General features: G+C 41.5%; 2 protein-coding genes across 4 annotated transcripts in view; one reads left to right on the top strand and one right to left on the bottom strand.

Annotated features, from left to right (window-relative positions):
• Positions 1–1274: 1274 nt before the first annotated feature.
• On the bottom strand, positions 1275–22036 carry AASDHPPT (aminoadipate-semialdehyde dehydrogenase-phosphopantetheinyl transferase). Of its 2 annotated transcripts, XR_008661960.1 has the most exons (7): positions 21800–22036; positions 20581–20806; positions 9011–9132; positions 8002–8163; positions 5175–5246; positions 4387–4503; positions 3280–3390 (listed from the first exon to the last, which is right to left on the bottom strand). XR_008661960.1 is itself a non-coding variant. In XM_055306495.1 (6 exons), the coding sequence occupies exons 1-6, from the start codon at positions 21941–21943 to the stop codon at positions 3226–3228; spliced, it is 891 nt and encodes a 296-aa protein (XP_055162470.1). In that variant the 5' UTR covers positions 21944–22036; the 3' UTR covers positions 1275–3225. The 2 variants fall into 2 exon arrangements, 1 of the variants encoding a protein (XP_055162470.1); XM_055306495.1 differs by lacking the exon at positions 4387–4503 and having other exon boundaries at positions 1275–3390.
• A 250-nt stretch (positions 22037–22286) lies between these two features.
• The window catches only part of KBTBD3 (kelch repeat and BTB domain containing 3), a 32654-nt gene continuing 30877 nt past the window's right edge, over positions 22287–24063 (top strand). Inside the window, exon 1 of one of the 2 annotated variants that reach the window (XM_055306607.1) lies at positions 22287–22363. The gene's annotated coding sequence lies outside the window, so the exon portion shown is untranslated. Of the gene's footprint in view, positions 22364–22629; positions 23144–24063 lie in introns of those variants that run through there. The other variant, XM_055306606.1, reaches the window with a different exon arrangement.

The following is a 24063-nucleotide window of genomic DNA, read 5'->3' as shown; positions in this document are numbered from 1 at the left end:
TAAAACGAAATCACCTCTTTGTATCTCCTGTGATTGGGAACTGACAGATGGAATTTTTTTCAGGCATATTTTTGATCCAAGGTACATGGCATATTTATGCATAAACCTATTTCAAGTTCGAATGGCAATAGTTCAGCCAGTGAGGGGCTACTTTACCCAAATCTAAATGGTTTTCTGAGTTGGATACTGAGTAGTGAAAATTCCTGCGAATATGCACATGTACCTATGTAGATCCATTTTTCCAATCAATTCACCAGTTCCCATGCAGCAAACTTATTAGAAACCAATGCATGCAAGCAACATGCTATAATGCAAATGAATTTAAACTCAGCAAAACATGGTTACGAATCAACAGCATTGTGGTCCAGCACAGCACAGGATGCGACCATTAGCAGGACCAAATACTGTGCTTTGGTGGCAAGGGGGATGAGCAATCTGTGTAAGCAGCAGCTAAATCTCTCACACCCATCTGTGTAAGGGGAAACGCCCCTTCCTCATACAGTGTCTCAATCAATGTATCTCCTATGTTCCCTTTGTTCTTAGGGAGCTACCTGGGGAAATGCTAAGATGGGAGATAGGAAATGCGAAGAAATCAGGGAATCCAACAGAGAGGAGAAGCTAACAACCCCCAGGGAGGAGATGCTGAGAGGTTATTTCAGGATGACAGGTGTCACAGCCACAGAAGGAACCATATCCAGACTGGACAAAACAGACTGCCCAGAAATGAAATGAAAAAAAGATAGAACTGGTCGTACTGACATATCTACACATACAGAGAGGATATTCATACACCCAGCAGAGTCTGGGGTCACATTTGTACCAAGTATAGAGCCAACCGTTAACTCATGAACTAAGAATCCTGTATGGAGAGCATAAAGAGAACATCACTGGGCTGTGCAAAGCATTCCATCATCTTCACAGTGCAAACATTGAGTCTGTCAGCAATGAAAGCACCAAATTACAATACAGGCCTGCTGGGCCAAAAGGAGGACAGGAAGGAAGCATCCAGTGGATGGGAAGCAGAGGCCCAAGCCTGACACTAGGAATGAAAAGAACACCTACTATGGAAACATTAAAAGGAATGTAAGCACACTTACTGGAAGGTATCATAATGGATAACTAAGAAAGCTTGCCCTGGGGGTAGGACATAGGGGTGAGGTCAAGGTGGTGGCATTTTTTACTCAGAAAACAAACCTACAAATGTTTGACTCTATAAACTATGTGTAACTTTAAAAAACAGAAAAACAAAGCATGAATCTAGCACAGTGCCTGGCTCATAAAAATTCACTAAAGGTAACAGCTTTATTATCATGACAAGACAAATGACAGATTTTCATATCACCATTACATTCATGCTGGGAATAACAACGTTTCCTGTGTTAGATGCTACTTGATCTTTTAAAAACACATTATCTACTACGCGTGGGATATTTGGGCATGCTTAATAAAAAATTACAAAACATTCCAATTTTTCTTTTACGAAGTATCTAACTTTATACAATTTACACACAATTTTTAATTTTAGTAACAAAACAATGAAATTATTTCACTTCTTGATATTTAACAGTAACAAGACTTTAACTCCCCAAGACATGCACTACAGCCATGAGAGATTTGCCATTGACATGACGGTCTTGGCATCTTATATATTATGTTCCCACTCTAAGTCCTATTTGCTAAATTAAAACAGACAAAGACAACAAAAAGTGGTTCATAAGAAAGGAATAAAAACAGCCCAAAGCACCACCAATGTATCAATCTCATTTGTAATTAAAGAAATACAAATTAAAAAAATAAGATCCCATTTTTCACTTATATTGGCAAAGATTAAATTTTAAAAGGGATAGTATCTACAGCTGACCAGGGAGATTGTGTATGGGAGAGGGGGCGGGAGCGAGGGTGTCACACACACAACAACCAGACATGTAATAAGGTGTGGGGCCTTGCTGGAGTCATCTGGCAATACTCACAGAGCTCTAAAAATGCTCAAGCCTTGTGGGCCACTTGTAGAAGCTTTCTTACGGCCTCAAGTAAGCATGGAACTCACAACGTGGTTACAGGACCATCATCCATGCACCACTGCTGGTAGTTAAAGTGCAGACAGAAAGCCCAACCCAGAGATAGTCTGTGGGCCACAGCACACCTGACTTAGGCCTCAGGCAGCAGGATAAATGCCCCCGACCACCACACCAAGGTTGCTCGCCACCCTGCCCCCACCCCTCAGCCTCCCCCTTACCCAGAGTCCACTTCTCACAGAGGTGCACAATGTGGGAGGGGATGACAGCTTTCTCAGAGATCTGAATCAACAGGAAGTCAGGGGAAATGCCGGGATTTGGGCAAGCCCTCTTCCCTGACACAATGAGACATGGGAGGTGAAATGGCCTCAGCTGCCTGTTAGATACTAATCTACGAAGGGCTGAAGCTGAAGTTACAAGAGCAGCTCTTACGATGAGGGAGAGAAGCCGAAGGCAAAACCAACAAACTGAGGCTCAAGCAGAGCAAGTGTCCTGGAGGGCTCCTCTGCACTCTGTGAGGGGAGGTGAGACATGCCTCCAGCTACTCAAGTTCATTGTATTTGGACACGGTTACCTCTGGTCCAAGCAAGTGTCCTCGAGGGCACCTCTGCACTGTGTGACGTCAGGTGAGACGTGCTCCTGGCTACTCAAGTTCATTGTATTTGGACACGATTACCTCTGGTCAAAAGCATCCTGATATGAACTATACAGCAGAAGCCTCTAGTGCCTGCCGGTTGTGCCACAAATTATTGATGATGACCAGAATATGTGCAGTTAAGACAATAAAAAGAAGATACACCACCATGTTTCCATTAAAAAAAAAAGTGTACCAATATGGATTTATTTGCCTAGAAGGAGGGCTCGAAAGATACTTCTGGTTTTAGGAATCATGATCGCAGAAAGGTAAGAATTTAAATGTTTCCTTCTTGCCTATTTGTATTTTCTATTCTTTTCTACAACAAGCACTTATCACTTCAGGATTCTGCTACCTTTTCTACTTGTCAATCCAGTGCAATTTGGGGGAAAAGAAGAGGAAACACATATCCTAGTGAGCTATCCTGAACTGACAGCTTGCGGTTTCTAATAGGAAAAGTTGTTCTTTAAAAACTGGTTTTTGAAATAAAATTTGATACAATCAGGCATTTATTTTTTAGTGAATACAGAAGATTACAAATAGTTTTCATTTTCCTTTGTTACTCAGGGAATCCTATCATGACTTTGTACCATTTCGTATTGGAATTTCTTCTGTGAAGCAAAAACAGTCCCAAAATGAAGGATCTTCGGGGGTCATAGGAACAGCAGATGATATTAAATCATTAAAGGTGAGAATAGTAAACTGCCTCTGAGTTGGTTTAGAATCATCTTGAGGTGGAACCTAAAACGGAAAAGAATAGATTACCTCGTTGTTTTACTTCATGTTAATATCTTACAATTTCATTATTAGGAAAAGGAGAAATAAGACCAAATTATTAGAGGTCAGTAATTTTAAACTACAACATAGTGGAATTTCTAGAGAACTGTTAATTACTCATGTCAGTGTTGCCAATATAACAAGGTAAGAAAAGTAAGAAATACCCTAATTCTTAAACTTTTTTGGTATATAACCCAAGGTATTTGTTTCAAATGTAGATTTCTGAGCCACACATCCAAAAATTCTGATAGATGAGTTAAAAGGATCCACAAAATATGTGACTTTTATTTATTTATTTTTAATATGTGACTTTTAATAAGCAGTTAGGTTTTTCCGATGAGGAGGGCCACAATGCAAAGTTCTGAGAACACTCTGGAGGGTAGATGTGATAAAGTTCCCTAAGAACGAACACAAGAGATGCGGACGCAGCACCTCTACAGGAAAGGACTCATTCAACACTCTATCTAAACTATGCATCATGTTCTCAAATAGAGATTCACAACAACCCAATGTAGACCCTCTTTACTACCTGATCTACTCTGGTAGAGGGAGTATTTGCATTTCATACTGTGCTATAACAAGGTCCAGTACCCACTTCATATGACTTATGACTCATGACCATGCTGATGGGTTTACCTCATCTTAATTTTGTGGATGGAGAAACTGAAACTCAAGAAGGTCCAGCACTCCATGCCAGTTCACCACAGGTTAAAATGGCAGACGTGGGCTGGAAGCCAGGTGTGCTGGCCAGTCCTCCCGTCCTTTTCCCACTACATCAATGCTGCCTGAAGGGGCTCTCCCCAGGGAGACCATGAGGAGGCAGTGCAGGTACCCAAGTGGCAGCTTACAGAAACCCCCTCCCCCCGCGGTGTGAGGCTGACACTTTCGCAGTAGGACAGAAAACCTGCTCCACAACAGCTTCAGGTTAAGAGGCCCAACATTAACAAGCCGCCCCTTTACCTAAGCTATGAAGACTAAATCCTCTGATTTATCAGAAGCGGGGTGCGTGCAGAGTTACTGTGCTGGAGGTAATGACACACACATACTGGTGGTGCTCTGGTGCCTGACGTGGGTTCCCTGTAAACAGAGACATGCATGCAGCTTCGAGTCTCCTAACACTACCAGGATTCTTAAAACAGTACTTCTGCAGAATCACAACTATGGATATGGAGGCTGAGGGTCCTTGACCCAAAGGGTGTTTGTTTAATTTCTTCACATAGCAATTAAGAGCAGAAGAAAGCAAACACAGGCTGATGGGAAGAACAGAGACCCATGTTCTGTCACAACACGACACACGGTCTCTCACACGTCTGAGCCTGGAACCTTGGGAATAATTTGGAAGATTATGATGAAGGGGGTAAGCATTCAACCTGCCAGATAATGCCATTACTCAACATCCCACACAGCCCCAGTTCACTGGGAAATAAACCACTGAGAAGATGACAAAGACATTGTGAACTTCAAAGAAGTTATCTTGAACTTCTGCTGAAATATAAGTGCTAGGAAAATACTACCAAAATTTCTCCTTTGTAATATTCTTGATTGTGAAGAAATAGGTAACACGCTTTTAAAAAATTTCTGTGAAACCCCAGATGATCTTAAGGATTTGATAATGAAAAACACTTCTAAATCTATAATCTTAAACAAACACTTCTAATCTGATAGAAATCAAAGTGATTGTTTCCATCAATAAAGAACAAACTCAACATTGATTCATGCTTTTTAGTAACAAGTAAGAGAAATCTTACACCCTGTTGTCTAGATCCATCCGGTTTCCTAAGAGCCACTGCAACAAAATGGTGCTCATCTATTTTGCTTTCCTGAGAAATAAAAGATGGTTAATAACATTATTAAAATTGCAAACTGAGATGTACTTCTGTTTATATTTTTAAATCTCCTTTCCATCTCTATATACACACACAAACATACATGGTTCCACCTCACCTACGTCACCTAGATTGTGGTCTCTTATGGTCTCTTACTTGTCAATACTTCAATATGTACTTCCTAATCCAGGTATTCTCTTATATAACCACACTAGTTAACAGCTTCAGTAAATTTACATCGAAGGAATACTTATATCTACTACCTGTATTCCACTTTTTGTGAATTAATCCAATACTGTCCCTTACAGCCTTCCCACTTCTTGGTACCAGAACCCGTTGAAGGTCAAATACAGCTAGCTTCGAGCTGTCCTGTCTTGCTAGCCTTGATGTCTTTTATGACAATAATATTTAAAAATATAGGCCCCACTATCCCTTTTATTAATAGAACATTACTCATTTTTGGTCTGATGTTTCTTAATGATTAAACTTAGATTATGCATTTTCAACCAGAAAACAACCTAGGTGGAGTGTCCTGTCTAGTGGCACATTTAGAGTCACCCGCCCTCACTAGTGATATTTATTTTGTACGTACTTAAAAGTGTATGTAAAAAAAAAAAAACAACCTGCAACCCTAGCTTATAAGCATTTCATTAACTACAGAGTATGTACGGCCCATGGAAACTCTGTGGAAACTCACAGAACATATAGTGTTGTTTTTTCCCTTAGGTCTGAAACAATGGGGATGGGACTTAGAATACATATTGGGGCCATTACTTCTAGGTCTTTATAAAATATTAAAACCACCCACACTATTAAAATTTCCAATGAAAAGCCACCGTAGTAAAGCATTCCTAAGATATCAGTTTGAAATAGGAAACTACAAATCAGATACAGTATCCTCTTCATATCTTCCCACCTTAAGATATCCAAATTAAAGAAGAAAAATCGTAACTAGCTAAGTGTCAGAAGATTTAACAGGCCAAATGTATTTTCCCTTTGACTAAAGCAAGCTCACAATATTTATTACTATAAACAAAATTACCCTTTTTGGCACGTGGTCTTCCATTCTTCATACTGAATATACTGATAATGCACACATTGTAACACAGACATGTTTAGGCTGTAACCACTTTTACAAAACCACTTATATCATGAATTCTGTGGTGTCTGTATCTAAGGGGAGTATCCCAAGTTAACTGAACAACTACTAGTTTTCATTCCACTCGTCCATGAAATGCCAGGACACCCTGCTCAGCCTACCCACATAGCTCATTAAAAGCCACAATTCAGAGAGAATGACTCAAAATAAAGCTTCATCATATCTACTCAGACCTCATCAGCATCATGTAAATAGGAAATACGACACAGCAAATGGAAAGAAACCACTTTACATGAATGACTAAGTTACAACACTTCATACTCAACAGACCTCTATGGAATGGAAGCTCTAGGAGATGAGGAACTCTGTCCTAAGTCCTTTCTGCCGAGGACAATACATATAATAAATATTAGTTGAAACAAAAAAATGAAACCAACAAGTTAACTACCTACTGAAATGACTGTTCATTCAGGGCTACTAAATTTAAGATTTAACTTCCAAGACTTTCTAAATTTTCAAGATTTCCTAAGCTTATACATTTTATCCATAAAATTACTGTGAATACCAGAAGTTCCCTATAATCTCCAACAAACCAAAAGGGAACAAGAACATTTTACCTTTTTAGGAGATAGTTTAGCATTAAATTACAAATATTAACCTGCTTCAGCGATTGCATGTTATTTTCATATGCAGCCTATCTTACAAAGACAAAACTAACATAAGACATTCAAATTTTATAATTTTTTTCCAATGGCAAAGTACTGAAAAGTGTATCTGTCCTAAATATTAACACATATCTACTTCTTTAACCACTTTCCTTTCAATGTAAATAATTTCTATTTCATCCAGCCTCATTATTTGGAACGCCTTGGTGCTGAACTTCCTCAGCAACTGTTATAGAAATAGAGATCCTATAAAAGATGACATTCCTCTTGACCTAAGATTTCATTTTTTTTTTTTTTTAGGGCATTATTTTTCCAGGTGTGAGATACAATATTCAGATTAAGTAGAAAGTCCTTTGCATTTGTAACAATAAGTAATGGATTCTCGATCATGTCCAAGCTAGAATTTTCGGTCTCTAATAAACTGAGCCAGGTCATATTGAAAGTAAAAAGTAAAAGATAAGAGATTTCTGAGTTTTCTAGTTCCGAATTCCAGCTATTTCTAGGCCTGGTTATATGAATCACTCTAACAGCCTATAATACTGTATTTTTGGCTTTTTGGCTTAAATGAGTTGTGGTGGGTTTCTCCCTCTAGCAACCAAGAACTGCTAGTGACAGAAACCAAATACAGAAAGAGACAAAATCTTTAACCCAGCCAATAATGCTTACATGATCTTAGTAGTCTAACCTGGACTCTCTCTCAAATCCCCTCCTCATGGTACAAAGTGGCTTCCTTTGGCTATTCATACAAAAAAAGCACTTTCTATGCCAGGGCCACTTTTCCCTTCTCATTTGACTTAACTCACTAAGACTTCTCTTTTAAGGATCAGCTTAAAGTTACATGCTTTCACAGTATCCCCAATCTCACCTTCCAAGCACCCACAGTGGATTCCAGTTTTACCTAGTTTCAACCACCAGCCTCCCCAAACAAATAGCAGATTTGCACAAAATAAGAAAATTTTTATAATAAATGTGATAAATTTCTTACTTCAAATGCCCATTCTTTTTCTTCTTCCCCATCCAGGAACAAACGTGTTTCCTTATAAACTTGGCCGATATCCAGATTTAATGGGGATATATCAAATTCAAGCCTTTGCAATTCAAAGCCTAGTCCAACACCAATGGCTTTTATGAAGCTTTCTTTCAGTGCCTAAAATAGAGATTTTTTTTTTCTCTTGTTAGAGCATTCAGCAGGTAAAACTTTCCATAAACAGGCCCAAAGCAACTGGATCTTTAATTCTGTGCTACATTAGAGCTATAAATTATTTTTGGGGTGCCCGGGAGGGTCAGTCAGTTAATGACTGCTCTCAGCTCAGATCATGATCCCGGAGTCCCCAGTGAAGCCCTCCATGTGGTGTTGGGCTCCCTTCTCAGTAGGGAGTCTGGTTTCTCCCTCTCCCTCTGCCCCTCCCCCTGCTCATGTTCTCTCTCATGCATGCACTCTCTGTCTCAAATAAATAAAATCTTAAAAAAACTATTACTATTTTTATGCTTATAGTAGCACAGAGTAAAGCCAGATGTGCAATGTTAAGGTCAATCATTTAATCTCCTGGTGCCTCCATTGTGTCACATGAAACATGATCCTAACCAGACCTCCTTACAGCACTGTCATGATAGTTAATTGCTTAACTTATGAAAAGCACATGTCTCCAGGCATGCAGTAAATATTATATTAGTGTTTGTTAAATTGGGCGTCATGTACAGGAGTTCCTTTGAAAACAAAAACATTAACCATTATTTATAAACAGTGATAAATAAAAGGTCTTGCTTTAGCTTTAGCCAAGTACTTTCTAACTGAACACTGATTATACGTTTGATTTTCTTAAATGGCATTATGACATAACAACGCACAAAAATCATGAAGCTCCCAAGTAATCAGCCATTTATTTCAAACACTCTAGGAACTACTGGGTGACCAAAGGACTTTTGCTCCCATTTTTAGTGAAGGTAATGGATCACCATAGACTTTTACTCTCAAAATTTGAAAGAAATTATACCCAATTCCTGTAAAACATATCCAGTTGAGTCCATTCATCCTTAAAGCTTCTGATTGTTTCCCATTCTTTGTTGGTAAACTTTCTTTTCATAATATGGAAGAATTCTGGAATTGAACCACGACCTGCCGATTGAGGAAATACAGAATTAAAAATAGCTACTCTAGCACCAGAACTGTTAAGAGTAGAGTAAAAGCTACAAGCCAACCTTACTTTTGAATATAATCACAATAATCCTTAACAAAATGTCAGCAAAGCAAAGCTGGGAATTAAAATAATACACAGTGACCAACAGCGGTTAGCCCAGAAAAAGGAGCACAATAGAAGTTGTGAAATTCTGCAGCTTATTAAATAATTAAGGAAAAAAACCCACACATGGTTATATCAACAGATACCTTCCAAAAATCTGATACAATTTAGCAACCAAATGTGGTATAAATTCTATGTAACTAAGAGAAAATTTCCTATATGTGGTAGAGTATCAGAAATCCACAACAAACACTCTTAAAATAGATATCCTTTGGGGCTTACACTTTTACTTTGGTATTGAAAAGAAAAAAAGAAAAACAGCAATTTCTTTATTATAAGTTTCTGAGAACAGGTTAAAAAAACAAGCTGAGGATTATTCTTTTGTTTTTATTCTAAGATCACCACTTTGGAAAATTAACATATGCTTATTTCCTTCAAAATAATGGTCTCTCAACATGTTTTCTTATTTGACATCTCCAGCTTTTTTTTGTCTTTTTGGGGATGCTCCCGTGAAATAACCTCATTTTAAAAATAATGACACCCAGTTCTATGTAGACAAAGTATTACAGAGCATTCTAAACAGAAATAACAAAAGAACTCAAAGATCCAATTCTCAGAATTAAGAGCTAAGATGCCAACTAAAATTACAAGATATGCTTTTCATATTACATTTTTCCAAAATAGAACTATGTGGTTTGTCTATCTTTACCACTGAGAAAGACATTTCTACTGTTATTCATTTATTTACTCTACAAATATGCAGATTATGTATGAATGTTACACAAACATGCCTAAAACAGTTACAAACTGATTAGTGCTGGTTCCTGGCCTCACACACCATCAGCCTCCATAGCCCAAGGAGATGAATCACAAATGTTTACTATATGAATAAATGAACTTAACTATTATGTGGTTAAGTTACTTCCTAATGGTCTACTGTCCTAGGTCCTTCACTCACGACCACATTATTTTCCAGGAAGACAATCTCCTAAGGTATTCCTTCTGCAGACTGTGTTAACACAGTTTGTCTACCATTTCCGAAATACCTAGCTCTAAAATCTGACGCTCCAACTGATCGATTACAATGTTTGATGTGACAGCCTCCACCACATTGTATATGGGCATTAGAAGCTTCTCTCAAGAAAAAAGATGCCAAATCCCTCTACTTAATGTTTTATTGGCACTTTATTGCCAACTCACCGCACAAGGATTCAACAATTAGGGCTCCTATGATGATCATTCACTCTGAAAACACCCAAGTGCTAGATGCTAGGGATATCATGATGAGCAGAACAGACCTGGTTCTCATCTCCAAAGACAGTTTACGATTTCTCCTACAGGAACAAAGTACTATTCCCAAAGTACTGTCAATAAATATTGAATTTATTTATTGAATACTTAAATGTTATTTATTTCAATTATTTATTGAAAATATTAAAAGTCAGGTCCTTCCACACAACTGTTCATGATTCCCCTACCATTCCCACTTTAACAGAGTCAAGAGTCTCTTCTTGTTTAGCCAGGAAATATTTCTGATGACCCTACAATGAGTGATATGTGGTCCCTTACAGATCAAGACAAACACTCTCATTTACTTTCAGGTTCATCGAGCTCATTTAATTGATCTTTCTGCTCCCCGGTACTTCATTCTTCTCAAAAATACATTTCAATATATTCTATGAATCCAACTAATATTTGCTGTTTGTATCTACTCATATTGTTAAAAGACTAGTATTTCCTGAAAGTAGTCCAGTAAAGCTACAAAGTCATTTCACGTAACAGCACTGAAATACTAAAATGATCCTGGAGTCCTGGGGTAAGGGATTCTTCCTCAAGCCATGGACCTCTTCCTCCCCAATACCTTCCTTTATTCCCCTGATTAAAACTTTTAACAAAAAGCAAGCAAACTAGCACATGCTGGCTTGAGAAAACACACCAAAGACAGCAGGCTTGCAAAAGTGACAAAAGTAAACCTGCAGACTTCAAGTCCTGGGAGCACCATATCTACAGAAATCATAAACTTTTTCCTCTTGAACAGATTCTGGCACAGAACAGTAACAATGGTGAAAAAGTTACCTTGGATTTGGAAGACTATTGCATATTCTGAGTAAACTGTAGCTTCAATAGAATACTACCCAAAAAGCCATACTTAAAAAATACATGCCCATTGTCTTCTATAGCCTCATTTTGTTGGTTTCTTCATAACCTTCAAAAAGCCCTCTGATTTTTTAAATAAAATGGGGCAATCAAGGAAAAAAATTTAAATATGCATGCTAATAAAAAAGTAACTGATTAACATAAAAAGCAATCTAGCACAATCACTGAAAGCAATCACAAACTGATTATACACAGCTAAAACAGTATCCAATGAGTGTGTTTTCATATACTTTGAGAGCATCTTATGCATTCCTCAAAATAAGAGATTTGACAGGAGTTTGTGACTATTCAGCCAAAGCACGACAGCGCCACAGTGTGGCACCACAGTGGAAATACACAGTGGATGAAGTGTTAGATACAGTTTGTATCTAGGACACTAGAATTTAAAGAAAAAAAAAATATCACTAGGAAATACCAGAACACATCTGTCCCTCAAACTATCTGAAGTAAGCACAATTATCAGCCATATGATGTGGAAAATCCTAATACAGTCTTTGATTTAATCATCCTACTATATGTTTGAGAACAAACAATATATAGTGAGAGAGATAAAAGGACTCAAAACTTCTATCATTCTAGACTAACCAAGTTTACAGAAACAAGGTCCCTCCCCCTCCACCCCCCCCAAAGCTTAATCTTTAGGAAAAGCAGTATATATTAACTAAGTGTCCACAATGATCAACTAATCATGACCACAGAGCAACTGGGAAGTTCATGAAACATATAGTAATGACCCACAACGAAATAACTTACAGTAAATGCCTCTAGCTGCTACTGCAAGCCTCTGGGGAAAAAAAAAAAATCCTACTAATCCAAGAACCTCAAAGCCCACCTGCATCAATCTGGCCTCCAAACAAAGTCACCATGTGTATCTACACCAGCATTGCAGGTGCAGTTCACCTTTCTTCCTTAAAGAAAAAGGATCTGTGATTTTAAGCGGGGCTGAGCAATGTCCATGAACGCACTTCAAAATAACAACATTGAACTTTTGACAGGAAGTCATATTAGAAATTCTAGTAGTGTCATTTTCTAAATACTGGATTACACACATCCCCACTTCTATGGGAAGGGACAGATTTCCAAATTTAGTATGTACACAATAACCTAAGATTTACCAGCTCACTTGAGAATTTATCCAGATACAAACCCAAAATAAAGCAAACTTGTCTGAGCTACTCACAGTGGGCTTCACCAGTGAGTGCACAAAGCCTCTAGGACCCTCCCAACAAAGCAGCTCTGCAGGCCCTCAGCACACTGACAGAAGTGGGAACTGTCACTTCTGTGTGGGGCTGGGAACCCCACACACGGGCAGTCCTGAACGCGAGCTGCTCTTCATGTTTACATAAATGCTCCCTTCTCAACATACAATGTCAACACATGGGCCTACAGAGCCAGGACAGGACTCCTCGGCTGTCAACGTATTGTCCTTCAAGGAAACGGAAGGACCCTGAAGGCAGGGTGTAGACACCCAGGACTATTCTCAGGCCCTGAAATCTTAGGTAATTTGCCCTGCTGGACTTCAAACTTGTGTGGGACCCATGTTTTCCCTTTTTTCTTCCAACTTCTCCCTTTTGAAATGGGAATGTCTATCCTATGCCAGTTCAAGAGTGTTACAGGAGGAGCTGGTTTGTTTTCTGGTTTGACAGGTTAACTGAAGGAAGGGGAAATTCTGCCTCAGTGCGGAGCCTAATCAGCCTCACCTCTCCCTGAGTTAGACCATTCACAGGATGAGATTGGGAACTTTCTGAGTTGATGATACTCAGAAGAAATTTTGGAATTCTATGCTGGAATAGGATAGGACTTGGAGAGGCGGGGAAGGGATTAATTCGTTTTGTATATGGGAAGGATAGAAATGGGGACAGGGTAGGCAGAGGATGGACTGAACAGTGCCTCCCAAAATCCCTGCCCACCCAGAACCTAGGAAACGTGCCCAAATGTGCAGCGTGCAAATGTAATCAAGTCTAGATGAGTCACACTGGAGGGGGCCCTATGGCCAATGACTGGTGTCCTCCTAAGGAGAAGCACAAAGCACACAGAGAGAATACAAGAAAAAAGGTAAAGCCAGAGTGATGCAGCTACAAGCCAAGGACTGCCAACCACTGCCAGGGGATCAGAAAGAGGCCACAAAGGGTACTTCCCGGAAGAGAGGAGACGATGAGAGGGAGCATGGCCTCGTCAACACGCTGACTGACCTGTAGCCTTCAGAGCATGAGAAATTTCTATTGTTTTAAGACACTGGAGTCTGTAGTGCTCTGCCAGGAGCCCTGGGAATGGACGCATGTGCTCACACCCTTGCGCATGCACATACACTCCTGCACTCTTCAGAGCTTCAGTGCCATGTCCAGAAGATAAATGTGTATATCCGGGCTCCATCCCTCTCTGCTGGTGTTTACTTAACATCTCTGTGGGGTTTCTAAAGCTGAACTAAGGAGCACACATGTGACGTGCCCAGAACTATTCAGCTCCCCGCAGACTGACGCTCTGACCTTGTCGTTGAAGAGCGTGAACCTGCTGCCGTGAACCAAGTCCCTGGTCCATTCACCAAGTGAGTCCCAAGTGCTTTTCCCATCAATACTTACAAGCATTTTATAAAGTAATAGTATTAACCTCTGTCCACCATGCTTGCTACTAATGTCCCTTGTGAGAGAGAAGACTTAATGTGAGATCAATCACATCTGCTGACTTTGGGGTTTCTTCTCACCTTTCTAAGCTTCACAGGAATCCCTGCTCCAGAAGTCTGACAAAGTAGACACTTACACTGCGCACTAGTCATTGTTATGAAAACCTAACTCTAATCCTGCTGTACAGTGTAAGACAGGATCTGATGGCTTTCTAGTGAGTTCAGTCATTAAAAAAAGTGGATGTGTTAGGGTCTTTCTCTTTGTTGGCTCTGTAAATTACATCTAATTTGTTTGTAATTACATCTACAGTGTTTCCCAAACATTAATTCGTCCACCACTCACCTGACAAACTGTTTAATGTTTAAATACAGAATCCTGGCTGCAGTCTCAGAAATTCTGACCCAGCAGGTGTGGGGTGGTTTCAAGGAATTTGCATTTTTAAGAAGCATCCTGACCACCATTCTATACATTTAACAACAACAACCAACACAAGGGTCTTAGAGCGAACATTTATTAGTACTTAATAATTCTAGGCACTTCCCAGGTTTATGCCTTAATCTACCCAGTGCTGGTGGTGGTGGAATTGTTCACCATTAGGACAGAAAACAAAATACACACACAAATCTAGAGGAATGAAAGATTTAAGTGTGAAAATAAAGTTACAATTTTAGAACAAAATCTAATTGACTCATCAATTTAAACATTTTCTCCAAAGAAAACAAAATCCAGAATTTATCAAGGAAAAGATAGATGTATTTAATTAAAAAATAAAATTCACAAGGCCAAAAATAGAACTAAATTTAAAAGATAAACGTATAATAGAATGGGAAAAAAAATCCAACAAATTTGGTCAAACTGTTAATATCCATAATATACAAAGATCTTTTATACAATGATTAGAAAGTAATAAGTTGTTTATACAAAAAAATTCAAATAGTCATTAAATTATTACTCTAGTGATTAAAGTAATGTACCATTTAATAAATGATCATTATCCACTGAACTGGTTTATATAAATACTGGGCTCTAACTCTTAACTCTCTTCGTTGCGTATACTTTTCCTAACACCGTGCTTTGTCTACAATGCCTAATTAAAATGCCTAACATACTTGCAGAGAATGGTAAAGCCAGCCCCCTTCACTGTATTTTTCATACTCTTAAGACACAGTTCCTCCAGAAGAACTTTAAATTCATTTAACCCACTTCCATAGAATTTTTCATATATTTTTGTACTTGCAAATCCTTAAACAGGTACCAATAAAATCTAGTACTGAGAAGCCATATATCAGAGTGCAGTGAATAAATATGTGGTCTTTGTATCATGGGTACAAATCTGTGATCCTCTACTTCTGAGCTGTCACTTTAGGCCAGAGTCTTATTCTATTTTTTTTTAAAGATTTACATATTCATTTGAGAGAAAAAGTGTATGTGAGCATATGCACAAGCAGAGGGGCAGAGGGAAGAGAATCTCAAGCAGACTCCCCACTAAGTTCAGAGGCCAATGTGGGGTTCGATCTCACAATACTGAGATCATGACCTGAGCAGAAATCAAGATTTGGCAGCTTAACTGACTGAGGCACCCAGTCCCTGTCTTATTCTATTCTATAAAGTAAAAATAATACCTACATGGTAGGCTTAAGCAGATGAAGATAACGCATATGAGGCTCTAACAGTGTGACAAACAGGAAATGCTGACTAAACACTAGTTCTACACTGCGAACCTCACTCAAATTCTCCGTACAGTGAAGACCCATCCCGTAACTGGGAAGGGAGAAACCTTTCTGCAGTGAAGGCCCGGCTTTCCAGTAAGGAGTTCAGAGTATAAAAGGAAGTAGGACTTATTTAAGCGACTTGCAGGCAATATGTCTCCAAGCTTAAAAAAAAAAAAAAAAAAAAAAGAAAAATGCTTTCAGCACGTCCTGCAGAACACATGTCTGGGAGAATGCAGACCAGTCTCCACTGGAAGGACAGCAGAACAGACCATACCAGCGACAAGAGTGAGAGCTGAACCCGAGAAGAGTGGAGGTGAAGAAGATAGCAGCTGGGCAGAAAAAAATGGATGGGGAAGACCCAGAGGAAGAACTATTTGCAATCGTAACTCACTGATAAGACCAGTTAATATTCCAACTAGAGTCTTAGATGAAAAGCATCTTCCATTGTGGTTGTGTACTCATTTTTTCATTTCTCAACAAATGCTTTCAGTAAACCTAGATTATCTGTACGTGATAAATATTTATGGAGCACCTGCTAAGTACCAGGTATACTGCGGCAAAAACAAAACAAACCATGGCCTCTGACCTTCTCCAATAACTAAGTTATCATCGCAGATGACAAAGGCCCTGAGGAAAAGATCACAAGGTCAGGAGACTGTTTTTTAAGGAGGTACTCAAGAAGAGGGGAGGGAACAAGCAGAAGGAAGGGCTATGGACATGGAGAAGTGGGCTACGCTCAAGGTAACACAAGATGAGTGTGGACAACCGGCAGTGGGCACGGAGAGCAGCCAGAAATGGGAAGACATAGGTCACATCAAGGGGCTTAGATTTTATTAAGAACCAACCCAAGAGTTCTGAGAAAACTGCTATAGCTGTTTTTGAAGATCAGTCTCCTGTGCACAGAGAAATGTACTACCTGGGTAGGGACAAAAGGGGAACCAATGAGGAAGGGACTGCAGTAACAAAGGGATGGTGCGATGGAAGGAGACGAGTACACTCTCCCACCTTCCCAACCTTCTAGTACCACCTCTTTATACTTACTGTACTTCATTCATGAAGCAGCTGTTCCAAAACAGTTCTCTGACAGTCATTTCAAAGCTATTAAATTAGTATCAAATCTCAAAATATCAAGTCATTCTGTCCTGCCAATAAATATCCAGCAATGTTTTTTAATAAAAATGGAAACCTGAAAATGTAAAATCATGGAAAAATTTTGGTCTTTTCCCAAATTTCAATCATAATTTTTATAATCTATCTTACCTTATTTTATAAATATGGGAATAAAACTAAACAATTTATAAAACTATGTTTTCTTTTCTTTTTTTTTTAAATTTTTAATTTTTATTTATTTATGATAGTCCCAGAGAGAGAGAGAGAGAGAGAGAGAGAGAGGCAGAGACACAGGCAGAGGGAGAAGCAGGCTCCATGCACCGGGAGCCCGACGTGGGATTCGATCCCGGGTCTCCAGGATCGCGCCCTGGGCCAAAGGCAGGCGCCAAACCGCTGCGCCACCCAGGGATCCCTATGTTTTCTTTTATAACTACAAAAGTCTCTGGTGTTGGATAAAAATTAGAAAATGAAGGAAAAGACAATTTCCCAATTGAGAATAGCAAATTATAATGATGTTTAACAAAATCACCTCTACAAAAAGTTAAGTCCCTTATCCTCAGGACTAGAAAGGTACTGCACTGATCCTTGCCTTATACTCGGGTCCCCAAGATCTTATAATCCATCTTCTCTGGACATCCATTTAATAGATGTTTACTGAGTGCCAACCATGCATGAGTTACTTTTGTGTAAAGTCCTTTTCTCCATTAGCAGAGAATAAAGTTGTAGGTGTAACCATCTCCCCACCTGTGGGGATCTGACTAGAAGAAGAACCCCCGGAGCTCCTCAGATCCATCAAGTTTTCTCCCTACCGTCCACCACAGCACCATCAGCAAAACCAGGAGAGCAAGGGCAATGATCTGCACCAGGCAGAAATGGCTACCTTGAAGGAAAGACTCTAAGTCCTTACACAATGCTCACCTGTCGACAAAAGGAAAAGAAACAATAGGAAAGCTAGTCTTTCAATGCACTAGAGATACCCCAAAGGCTGACTTCATCCTGAGTGGACAATCTAATAAATGCTGTCCGACACAAAGTATAAACTTGTATCCTTCCTCACCAGGCAACTCCCCTCACTTATGCAGATAAGCAGGGCAATTCAAAAGAAATCTCCAGCGAAGTCAGTGATGAAACTGCGCATTCCTACTTCAGAAATGAGTGACAATCACAACACTAGTGACAACTGGAAAATATCTCTTCCCCCATGTGAAGAGATGTATCAACAGCACTTTGGCAATGAAGGAAAGTATAGTAAAAAGGCCTGGACACAGTGATTAGCCAAATAAGATCAGCCAAAAAAAGGTGTGCGTGAGGGGAGCTCTAATAAATATAATTAATAGTAAACTGAGTTTTCAATTTCTGCTCAATTACCTTACCAATTATTAAAAGCTTCAATTAGTAACTACTTGTGTATCTAGTATTGACCATAAGCCAACAAAGTCCATGAAGCCAGCTAGTAATAAAATCTGTCTCACAGGCCTAACTTCAAGGCAGGTATCAACCTGAGAAGCCATGCATCACTGTGTAATTGTGCTGATGCACTGCAAGGACCACTGGCTTCTCAGATAAATTCTGATTTTTGGACCAAGGACAAAATAAAAGCTATGAAACCATATGTGCTCCTTCTCATGCTCACCTTTTCTGAATAAGCTTTTCTTTTTTAAGATTTTATTTATTGGGCAGCTCAGGTGGCTCAGCAGTTTAGCGCCGCCTCCAGCCCCAGGCGTGATCCTGGAGTCCCGGAATCGAGTCCCACGTCAGGCTCCCTGCATGGAGCCTGCTTCTCCCTCTGCCTGTGTCTCTGCCTCTATCTCTCTCTCTCTAATAAAGAAATAAAATCTTAAAAAAAAAAAAAAAAGAGAGAGATTTTATTTATTTATTTGAGAGACAGAGTGCACAACCAGGGGGGCAGGGCAGGCAAAGAAAGAGGGAGAAGCAGACTGTGTGCTGAGCAGGAAGCCCGATGCAGGCCTTGACCCCAGGACCCTGGGATCATGACCTGAGCCGAAGCCAGATGCTTAACCCACTGAGCTATCCAGACACCCCTTGAATAAGCTTCCTATGACCCTGCTGAAAACCAGATTCTCTCCTGAGAAAAACACACGTGCATATTCACACTAAATGTAATGAACAATTTTAGGAGGTTAAAAAAAAAAAAATACCTTGATGCTTACGCAGGGATTTTTAGGTCAAGAATCCCCCATTACTACTAAGAACATTTCCTGAGCAAAGAACAGAGCTCTAATGGAAAGGTTTATGGGCAGGTCAGAAAAACATGAAGTGGTGGTAAATCCATGAGGAGACTCACACCCATCGTCTGAAGCCTCATGGTAGCAGCAGAGAGCATAGCTTCATCCATCTGACAAATATTCAGTGGACAAAGTTACCAACTCCACTGGGGGTGGGGTGGGGGGGCTAAGACATGGGATGGCTACCTCGAAGTAGCTCACAGTTCCTGCTCTTGTGTGGCTTCTAAAGACCACAGGAAAGACAGTTAAATATCCCGACACGTAATTACAAGCTGAGACAGGTTACTGGAATGAAGGAAATTTATTTTAGGAAAGCCTAGAACTGAAGACCTTAGCCACCACAGAGGTTTCACAAAGACTTCCCTACAGTAAGCCAGTGGTGATGGACAGTCAGTCCTAAGTGATCTCTGCAGAAACTGGGGAGGGGGTGAGGTTAACATACCTTTCAGACTCCAGACTAAGAACAACAGAAGAAAAGGTTCTGTGGTGAAGACAGAGTGGAGATGCAGAAGTCACCCTCTGAAATTATTAGGAGGATGCTGGTTCTCTTCTCAGCCTGTTCGGGACCTCCTTACACAAACACTAGCACATTCATCGTGGGGTGGCTGGGAAATGAAACTGGACAATATACGTACAGCACTTGATAAAACGTGCTAGCACAAAGAAAGTGCTCACTACATGAGTAAGATGACGAAAACTAAAGAGCAGTGAAGAGAAGCTGCACTCTAGTAAAACTGCCTGGGTGCACACTCAACCCCACAATCAATGTCAACAGTTCCTAAGGCCACCAACTACAAATTTCTAAAGCAAATTACAAGCAACTTAATTATTTCACTAATTGCTCGCTCTTCATTCTCACTAATGTAAACGTGCCGCAAAGAACTGTATTTAGATATAGTATAAATACATGTTATCTCTACCTAAAGACTAAAATATACTTTACCACTGAGATTTTTTAAGCAAAACTACAACTTACTGATAAATTTTGGAAAATACTTGAGTTCTTACAAAATAATTATTATGTTTTCTGAATAGAATGCTCTTCAAAATTGACTGTTCCTCAACTTCAGTTTTAACATCTATTATTTAAATAAAAGGCAAACAGCTATTTAAAAACTGTTCTTTACAAAATTTAACAAACTTGGAAAATAGTTTCAGATTTAGTCTTATTTAACAAGCTGAGGTATACTCCAAACAGAAAACCTTTGTATTTTCACTCTGCTTCTAGGCAAAGTGTTACAGGCATCCTCAGTCACGGAGAATCTTTCCCTTACATAGAAGAATGCTAATATTCAAGGAAAAAGGGAAATATACTCTTTTTCCAATATACGCTCTCAGATATACCACTTGAGTACGCAGCACATATTTCCAAAGTTTAAGTATCTAGAATACACCTCCTGGCCTGAGATTTCTGAACAGATAAGAACTGAGAAAACAGGACGTGTGGTGACTCTAGTGCTGCAGAAATGCCACATTACCTGGAAAACTAGTCTTCATTACATCAATTCCAACTTGTAGCTCAGGCTCCGCAGCAAGCACAGCATAGTCCCCTTGATGAGAGACGTTAAAGTTGAAATTGGGGTAGGGATTCAAGGAGTCTTTTGCAAGAACTGGTTTTCCCTTTGCAGTTCTCTGCAAACGAATATTATTCCAAGGGATATTCAATTTCTCTGCAACTAATTTCCTTATCATCAGACGACCAGCCTGTTAAGTAAGTAAGTAAAACATGTGGTATGGATTGATGTCTATTCAAGATTCAGGTACCCTGCCTGTAATACGCAAAGTCTATTTTTGCGGTTTCTAAAGAAAAAAAAAATCATTTTTAAGTGTTTAAAAGTACAGAAGCACTAAACACGCTGCACTAAGATTTAAGTAATGCTTAAGAAGGTAGAAGAAACAGTTCAAGTCCCCTCTGGCAATTTCCTCCTCTCAACAAGTCACCAACGTTAACAATTCTGCATCCTTCTGGTCTTTTCTTCAAGCATCTAAACATGTGTTTATTTAGAAATGCTTCTTTTTCCCCACGTAGATACATACCCGAGATCCTACTACATGGAGTACTGCACCGCGCCTAAGCTTCATCAAAGTGTTGGGGACTATTTTATGTCTGTACATGTGGGTCAGGTAGGTGCCCTTTTAACCGTAGCATACTATTTCATAATACCAGGATGCTCCTCCTGATGGGCGATTCCCCTATCACCGAATATTTAGGCTGGCTCTAGTTTAGCTGTTTTAAGAAATGTCAGAGAACAGCCCTGTTGTAGCCACATCTTTGTGCATATGCCCGAGTATTTCTAGATCCTACATACCCATCACTCAGCATCAGTCATTAGCAATGCATGACTCGTTTCACACGGACTCCTTCCATTGTCACTAAAACATTACACAAACGTGCCCAAGGGTGTCAAATGACAAAGCCCATGATCTTTTGTAAAAGATCCTTCAAGTATTTCTCCCTTCCACTGTAGGCCCGCCTTCCCCAGTGGCTTCCCGGGCGCTCAGAGGCCGACGGAGGCCTCCCCCAGCGACCCCAGCCGCCCGCTCCGCCCCCGGGCCCCGTCGGGCGCCGCCCCGCCCCGAGGGCCCGCCGGCCCGCCTCGCCGCACAAAGGGCGCCGCAGGGGGCCCGCCCCCCCCCCCGACCCCGGCCCAGGCCCCGGCCGCGGCCCCGGCCCTCCGCACCCCTCCGCTCCAGTACCATGGCTGCCTTGGCGTCCCGGGCAAAGACGAACTGGCCAATGCGCTCCTTCTCCTCGGGCTGGATGGACCGCACGGCCAGCAGCCATTCTGCGCGGCTCGGCAGCCAGGTGCCGCACGAAAAGGCCCAGCGCACGCCCTCCATGGCCGGCACCGAGCGGGACCGCGGCGCGGGTCACACCACGGCCGACAGAGGACCTCGCCGCCACCCCCTCGCCGATGGCGCGGACGCCGGCGTGACCCCGCCCCCTTCGCGGCGTCGGGGCGGGGGGCGGGGCAGACGGCGACGTGCTTGACGCCCGCCCACCGGGCGCGCTCGCGCTTCTAGGAGCGAGCGGCTAGGGGCGGAGACGGAGGCCGCCTCTGCGCTCGGCGCTCTGCGGCAGCGCGTGACGTCACGGGGGCGGGGCCCGAGCGGGCGAGGGGCGGGACCAAGGCCCGGAGCTCCGGAGTTACGCCAGTTACACTCGAAGAAACGCTGACGGGACAGCGGTTCGGGCCAATCGCAGTGGGGCCTGCGGAGGCCGCGAGCCTAGGGTGGAGACTTCGGAGACTGCAGTTGCAGGTGGGTGAGCTCCGGGGTCCGAGGGAGGAGTGGGGCGGCCGCGCCTGGTGCTGGGGGGCCCGCGGAGGAGGGGACCCCCGGGGCTGCGGCTTGTCCCTGTGCGGGTGCGGGGAGGGCGCCGCCCGGGGGGCGGAGGGGCGTCCTCACACGGCTCAGCAGCCGGCCTCGGTGGTCCCCCCCGGGCCTGACCTGGGGCCGTGCGGGTGCGATGCAGGGCGGGGGGGGGCGGGCGGGGGCGGCTGCAGGGGACCCTCGGGGCGGAGCGGCGCACGCACACGGCTCAGCCCGCCTCTGTGCTTCCCCGGCTTGACCCGGGGCCGTGCGAGTGCGCTCCTGGGTGGCTGCTCTGGGGGCCCGTGGTGACCTCAGCCCCTGCGGGTTTGGCCTGTGCAAAGAGCTGCAAATGCTCCGCTTTGCGGTGGATGGAGCGCGGTCCGCTGGGGTGGAACCCAGGGCCAGCCGTGGTCACTAGCACAGTGACCTAGGGATCATTTCCACGTTCTTGAAGATGGCTTCGCCATCTGTTGTTACGAGTGTCTTGTTCTGTTAACTTTTCCCGACACCACAAGCCCCTTCCAGTCCTTTGCAGGCTCGGTGGGATTTTGAACCCACAACACACACAGATCCCCAAAGGGATGTAACATAAATCAGTGCCTGGACAGATGTGCTTGGGTGATGCTAACCGAAAGCCTGTGTCAGAAGTCGGTGTGAGATCTGCTTACCACCTGCAGAGAGCTTACAGTCTGGCAAGGCAGACAGAGCATGCACCAAAACCCCGCAGTAAGTGAACATGTGCAGGTACTACAGGGCATGTGCTAACACTTCTATCACCCGTGATCACAACTCCGGATCACATCACTGCGTGTATGTGAGCATCTGTAATAACTTCTCCCTTCTTGTCCTTTTGAGCTGATTTTGATGATTTCACTCTATTTTCTGTTCCTAAAATTCTTCTAGGTACATGATCACATGTTCTAAGGTGCTGTAGTAATTATTGTTAACTGATGGAGAATCTGAGATCAGAAAGAGAAATTCGTGGAATTATTTCAGCTCAGGTTCAGGAACTAATTCATAGTTCCTTTTTATCATTGACCTAATCTCTGTATTCTTCTTTGAAGCCTTACACATTTAGTATAGGAACAGATAATGTAGTGCTTAATCCTACTTGTTCTCTCTGCCTAGAATATTCTCTTCCGTCATCACATTTCTTGTTCCTCTGTGTCATTCAGGTCTTGGCTCAAATGTCATACCTAGGAGAATGTCTCTATGACAAATCAAAGAAGCTCTCTCCCCACTCCCTTCCCCATCCCCAAGCCTGCTACTGTAGTGGACATTCTTTTTAGGTTTCTTTAATGGAATCCTCTTCCCTGTCTACTTTGTAAATTCTTACTCGTCGTCCTTCAAGGCTTAAGGAAAACCCGACTTTTTCTTAAGGACTACCCCAGAGTATGTTTGTTTCTTTTTTAAGTATTCTCTATTTAATTCATTTGGCGACTGTTCTTGTACTGCCTTATGACATCTGTTATCCTGAATTTATATGTGTATCTAGCAAATTAGAATATAAACTATTTGAGAGGGAATTTAATGCATACCTTACCTTTTACAAATAAAATATACATAAGTATACTTAAGTAACCATTTTTGATGAACTGTTACAATAGATTTTACTCCTTCTGTAAGCTAACATAAGTATTTATATT

This window comes from Nyctereutes procyonoides, unplaced genomic scaffold (assembly GCF_905146905.1).
Source record: "Nyctereutes procyonoides isolate TBG_1078 unplaced genomic scaffold, NYPRO_anot_genome, whole genome shotgun sequence".
Lineage (NCBI taxonomy): Eukaryota > Metazoa > Chordata > Mammalia > Carnivora > Canidae > Nyctereutes > Nyctereutes procyonoides.
Note: the sequence above shows the minus strand (reverse complement) of the source record. Positions and strands in the feature narration are given on the sequence as shown.

Excerpts from the sequence above, each read along its gene's own strand:
- AASDHPPT (XM_055306495.1), bottom strand. The coding sequence starts at position 21,943 with ATGGAGGGCGTGCGCTGGGCCTTTTCGTGCGGCACCTGGCTGCCGAGC. Across the intron at positions 20,807-21,799 it reads GGGACGCCAAGGCAGCCATG|GCTGGTCGTCTGATGATAAG; the intron begins GTACTGGAGCGG and ends CTTACTTAACAG. Across the intron at positions 9,133-20,580 it reads AATGAAGACTAGTTTTCCAG|GTCGTGGTTCAATTCCAGAA; the intron begins GTAATGTGGCAT and ends CTCAATCGGCAG.